Source organism: Fomitopsis serialis (genome assembly GCF_022376445.1).
Source record: "Fomitopsis serialis strain Sig1Antser10 chromosome Unknown B0H18scaffold_42, whole genome shotgun sequence".
NCBI lineage: Eukaryota > Fungi > Basidiomycota > Agaricomycetes > Polyporales > Fomitopsidaceae > Fomitopsis > Fomitopsis serialis.
In genome coordinates this window covers 277515-283579 of record NW_025955002.1, presented here as the reverse complement: position 1 = coordinate 283579, position 6065 = coordinate 277515, and the positions used below count along the sequence as shown (strand labels likewise).

General features: G+C 55.4%; 2 protein-coding genes across 2 annotated transcripts; both read left to right on the top strand.

Annotated features, from left to right (window-relative positions):
- Nucleotides 1-703: 703 nt before the first annotated feature.
- Nucleotides 704-1343, top strand: B0H18DRAFT_878076 (uncharacterized protein; the record flags this gene model as incomplete). The annotated part of the gene is made up of 2 exons (XM_048040599.1): nucleotides 704-1076; nucleotides 1120-1343. 2 exons carry the CDS (start codon nucleotides 704-706, stop codon nucleotides 1341-1343), a joined length of 597 nt encoding a protein of 198 aa, XP_047892416.1.
- A 1719-nt stretch (nucleotides 1344-3062) lies between these two features.
- On the top strand, nucleotides 3063-4744 carry B0H18DRAFT_1120081 (uncharacterized protein; the record flags this gene model as incomplete). Its single annotated transcript, XM_048034051.1, has 3 exons — nucleotides 3063-3442; nucleotides 3825-4185; nucleotides 4295-4744. 3 exons carry the CDS (start codon nucleotides 3063-3065, stop codon nucleotides 4742-4744), a joined length of 1191 nt encoding a protein of 396 aa, XP_047892415.1.
- Between the last annotated feature and the right edge of the window lie 1321 nt (nucleotides 4745-6065).

Genomic DNA, 6065 nt, shown 5'->3' with positions numbered 1-6065 from the left:
ATCGTGCGCTCGAGACGAAGTCCGAGGTCGGAGTTACGAAGTCCGGAGTTTCGGAGCGCAGTGGAATGAGGACTTGGCGAAGCTATTAACAACGCCCCTGGGAGAACTCGACGAGGTCCTCTATTTGGACTTGGACGGAGGTGGACTATGACGGAGTCCGGAGATATAGTCGGAGGAAGGAGGAGGAGAAGACGAGAGCGAGAGAAACTAGACAGAGGTCGGACGGAAGTCCGGAGTTCAGACAGGAGTTCGGAGGAAAGGAAATCGGATTGGTTAGACGAGGATAAACGAGATATTCGAACTGGAGTACAACAGTGCTACAGTTCGGTCTTTTATACTAAGAGTCCTAATTGTGAACGGAAGACAATAAGTCGGAGGAAGGGATACGGAAAACAATAACGGAAGACCGGAGATGTTAGTAACCGGGGTGAATACAATAAGCTAATTGTCCGTGCAAGATAGAGACCATGCGGTACGCTAATTGTAATGCGGGAGAAGATAGGCTAAGCGAATACAATTAGACCGGAGTTCGGAGAAACGGAGACGGAGAAAACGGAACTGGAGTTCGGAGGTGGTCTTGGTGGCACGGAACGTGACACATGGCCAGCTTCTGATCATGTGCGACATGATCCGAAGCGGTGAGCTGTACGTTTCTGACATCATTCTAGTATAGCTACTGATTGATCTGATCGTTGCTTGCAGCATGAAATATCCGCTCGCCATCGTCGCGAAGATGATCGACGTATACGGCAACAACATCAAACTCGGCTATGACATAGCATGCGCGTTCACGAAGACTGTGGAGACAAGCTCCATTGGCGCAAAGGCGCGGGCAGCGCGCTTCTCGGGCGTCGTAGCCGCCTTCCATGGCTATAGCCACAACAGGGGATGCCAACTGGACTGGCATCCTCTGTATATGGAAGGCGTCGGTAAGGAAGACTTCGAAGGTTGTGAACGCCTGTTTTCTGAATCCAATGCGCTTGCTGTGGGTACGCGGCTTTCGACTGCCTTCCACCGCCATCAAGCAATTGAGGAGTTTTTCGGGCACTGGGCTGAGCGAAAACATGTAGAATCGGGTGAGTACTACATACTTGTCTCTGGCGTTGCTGACCAATTCAGCCTCGTTCATCTGGAACAACTACCGGCAAGCTCTAGAAATCATTCGTCTCGATGGTGAGGTTGTCCGAGTGCTGTCAGATGAACTACGAGCAGGACCAGCCGAATACGAGAACTATGTTGCAGAAGAGCGCGCGTATCTACGTGGCCTGAAGGCGGAACCATTGTCGGTCAGCCGTCGGATCGATTACCTGGAGGTATTGCTGAAGTTAGAGAATGCCTGGTAAGTGTCATCTTCGAGATCCTACCTGCACTCACTTCTGTTTGCAGGCAAAAATTGCAAGCTGCGAAGACAGAATACGTCTGTGCTGAACACATGAAGCGCATCGGTGCCGCAAACCCCAACAAAACAACCATTCTATCACTCTACTCAAGCATGTTCGGGCATTGGAAAGCCCTTGACGAAGAAGCACGAATCATCGAGCATGAGCTCGAGCTTGCCGACCATTGGCAGCCAGCAGACGTGATATACAGGCAGTACCTCGGTGAGCTCGATCGACGGAAATACAGGTGCGCGCTCGACAACCTCGAGCGCCTGGTCGTGCAGCGTCTCCTTGAGCTCACGAAGCTGGGAATGAGTGGCACAGGTGAGTACTCAGTACTACTCACAGTTCGCGGCCACTTGTATTCTCATGCATTCACAGGGTACAAGATGCGCGAGAAGATTGGGAAGGCACTGAAGACCCGCGCAGAAGCAGTCCGAAAAGCTCTCACCGAGTACAATCGCCGCGCCGCCCAGCTCGTCCCGCCACGGCCGTCGCTGACATGGTCCGAGGTGATGGAAATGACAACGTTATCGGAGTTCGACCTGCTACGAGACGCATGTTGATACGCCTCTAGGCTATCTAAGCCCCGAAAACGCAATCTAGGCCTCTACGATGCTCCGAAGCTCTTAGAAGATCCACTACAACTGTTCGAAGATTTCGAAGTTCGTAGCCAATCCTGGCTCACCTTAGAAGCCTATCCGCGACCTTCCAACACCTCAGCAACGCTATAGGGGCACCTACCCACCTATCTAGACAACCCCAGAGCACGCAGGTCACTCGAAGATGCACTATGTGTTAGAAGACACTCAAACATGTTAGAAGACATGCTACAATGTTAGAAGATGTGCTACGGTGTTAGAAGAACTCCTACAAGACCATAGGATGCTACAGGATGTCCAGTGAGTCCTTGCAGGTCGTCTCACATCCTCGACGAGTGGTCTCGGTTTCCGGTGTCATGTGATAGCCGGTCGGCCTTCGGACCACTGGTTAGCGAGCCCGAGAGCAGTTGTCACGTGTTAGAAGCCATAGCCGGATGTTTGGGGCCGTTGGAGCTCCGTAGTGGTAATAGCTGTGTTTCCCTGTATATACTCTGGGACTGGTTCCCTTCGAATCTCAGAGACCCCCTTACCCTCTCAATCTCACCTCGCACCGGCGAGGTTCGTCAGCCAGTCAGTACGTTCGAAAGTCAGCAAGTTCGCCAGTCAGCCAGTACGTTCGGGGCCAGTCAGTCAGTCAGTCAGTTCACCAGTACGTTCGCCAGCTCGTAGTTGCCCCGAGTGGCTCTACACTTCTTCTCCTGCCGTCGCTCGCCTTCCTTGTCACCGTTCGTTCGACACGTCTGTCGAAACCCTCCCTCCTACCTTCGAGGCTTAGCCCTCGTCTTCGAACAGTCTTCGACATCTTCGAAGCTCTCCCACGTCGTTCGGAGTCTTGTCCGTCCTCCTCCTTCTTACCTAGACCACTGTACAGTCCCCCGTACATCTCATAGACACAGAGGCCTCGCATACCACTGCTCGACCTCACGGTTGGGTTTTTGTGTGGCTTTTGTGTTTTTTTCGGTCGCGTCAACGTCAAGATATCCGACAGCTCCCATGGGCTCGCAGAGCGAATCGCAAAGCCATGACAGTGTACTTCAATGTCAAATGAGCGGCCGAAGAAATCAAACGTCTCAACGTGGAGATGGTACGGCTCTTTACCTTCATTATTGACGAGCACTACGACTTCTATCATGCCATCTCTCGCAACCTCATCTCGAGGCCGGAACTCGCTCACGAACTCTCAACAAGGTGGCTTTACCGCAATCAGGTAAACGAAACGATCGCGCACCGTCTCTACAAGGTCACGCAGCTCCCAGGTTACACTGGGAATCTGCTGCACGGTCGCCGTCCAGGTCGCGACCTGGCGTCTTCGTTTGGGTTGCCTCTCCCGACGTGGGCAGCATGGAGCAATGGTGCCACTCTACTACCGCGCAACGAGGCTCGCACTGACGACGACGAGAGTGACGATGACGAGGATGTACCAGGGATGGAGGGTGAACAAGAGGCTGCACAATTCCTTACGTTCGTAGATAATCTCGGAGCACAATCGGCAGATGTTACAGAGAGTGCGGCGGAACTTCTCGATTAGCATGTATACAGGAACGAACTTGAACAAACGAATGTAATGCCATTTTTCGATTGCTACATTAGTGGGATTCCCTACTTCAAGGAAATGCAGCCCTACTTCTAGGAAATGCAGAGGACGTTGCACGGAATTTGCGGCCACGGAAGGAGGCATTTGACGAAACCGTTATGCGCTGCACGTACGGTGCGTGCAGTCGTGCAGGCATAATTGCGTTCACCGCGCGCCAGCCACACTTGCGCTCTCACCATATCGCACTCGCACCGCTCTCATCACTCGTGCTCTCACCGCATCATCTCGCTCACTCCTACTCTTCTGCAGTCACTACTCAAACTCTGCCACTCTCGGCTTCCGTCTCATGGTCACGGTTAAAACCTATCATGCAATGAGCAGAGCAGTTGCTCTCCCATTCGAGCAATGCTCGTTCAACCCACTTGGCATTCGATCTGTGTGTACTCACTGGGGGCGCAACGACAACTACCGCAAGAACCACGATAAGTTTGACAAGATGGACATGCTATACTTCATCATCGACTGCCACAAGGACGGCAAGCACGTTCCCCCTCGCGGGGAGTTCCACAAACTCTTCTTCACCACGCGGGAGCACAATACGTCGGACTCGGAGGGGTATGTGGAGAAAATGGCATTTAGGATTATGTTCGAGGAGATCGTATATGACGTGGTGCGTGGCTTGATTCTCACAAGTATATAGAGTGCTCACTTGTTGCTGTTCCTGCAGCTGACACTGTGGTGAATCGAACATCCAAATGAATTACATCAACTATGAGCAGGAGATCATCTTCCGTCGCGGCGTCATTCTTCGTGGTTGGCTCCTCAGCGAGTTCAAGAACCCATCTGAGCTCAGCACCAGCATTCCCCCTCTCAAAGCACAGTGGCAAGCCCTTCAGTCGGGTGCCTGTCGTTGGGAGAAGACCACCCCCGAAGAGCGTGAGAAGCTCAAGGCATCCTTCGCCGAGAAGCTTGCGGGCGGGCAGGTCAAAAAGCGGAAGGAGCGCTTGGACAAGGGAAAGAAGCACGCGCGGCCCAAGAAGTCGAGGGCCAAGGGCAAGGGCAAGGAGGCGGCAACGGCGGCGGCAGTGGCGATGGCGGGCGGTGATGTGGAGAAGGAGAGCAGTGACGACGACGAGAGCGGAGATGACGGCGAGGGTCAATCACGCAAGCGTCGCCGTGTCGCAGAACCGAAGAGCGCTGAGTTTGTCCCCGGCGATGCGGACAACTAGCATGTGTAAGACTCACCTCTCCGAATGTTGCTGTATGATCTCTCGTGTTTGCGCCATCGATGCTCATGCTATGTGGACCCAATCATGTCATTGTCTATCTACTTACAGGTCTACGAATTTAATACTACATATTTGTTTGACATAGGCAGGCAAGAAGGGGGCGAGCTCAACAGAATGGGAGTGGGGAAGGAAACCGGGAGGCAGGCAAGAAGGGGGCAAGGTCGACAGAATGGGAGTGGGGAAGGAAACGGGGAGAACACGGCGAGCATGACACTCACCATAGCGAGCTCGCTAAGTCGGGCACAGTACATAGGCGGCCGTGGCGGCGAAGGTGGTGACTCGGCGAGCAGAGGTCGTCAACCAACTCAGTGCACATGGCACTGAGCTGCAGCGGGACCGGCTCGGCGAGCACGGTGCTGAAGGCAGAGACATTAGCACAAAGACGACCAGAAGCGAGACAGACATACCCGGCAGCGAGGAGGCAGCACTGGGCGAGACCAAGGGTGCCAGCGAGCACGACGGCAGGCGTGATGAGCTGGCACAACGACGGGGGCGCCGGGTGGTACAGCACACGTGGCACCAGGCCGGGGAGGGACCAGTACAGCGAACGCGGTGCTAGGGCAGTGAGCAAGCGGGGATGGAAGGCGCCAGCGAGCACAACGACGACGGTGTCGGCAATGAGCTGGCACGACGACAGGCAGCGCCGGGCAGCACAACGGGCGTAGCCGTGAGCTGTGGCAGGACGGGCACGGTGAGCAGCGAGCGTGGCAGTGGAAGGGGAGAGGAAGCGCCGGCGAGCACGACGGTGTAGACGGTAAGCAGGGAGGAGAGGGGAAGCGCCGGCGAGCACGGCGGTGGAGGCGGTGAGCAGGAAGGAGAGGGGAAGCGCCGGCGAGCACGGTGCGCACGGGCCAGCGATCACGTTGCGGAGCGCCGGGCTCCGATCCGGGATCACGCGGGAGCGCCAGCAGAGAACCGAAATGGGCAGTCACGTGTGGGCTGTCTATAACAGGAAAGGGGCGGGTGGCGGGAGCGCGCTGACAGCGAGCGCGCTGACGGCGAGCGCGCCTGATGATGTGGCGAGGCCGGAGGCACTGCCATATCCGGCGAGGAACCATACGGGACGTCCATCACGGGACCTGATGGCATCGGGTGCCCTGCCTCGCTAGCAGGGGCCAAGCGCTCGCACGGGACGTACCCGGATAGCCGGAGGGCCCAGGGACTCGTTTGATAAGTCCCAGATTTAACGCAGTGTTTAACGCAGTGTAAGGCGATCGGTGTGGACGAAGCCTAACTAGGGCGATCACATGCTATCATGTGT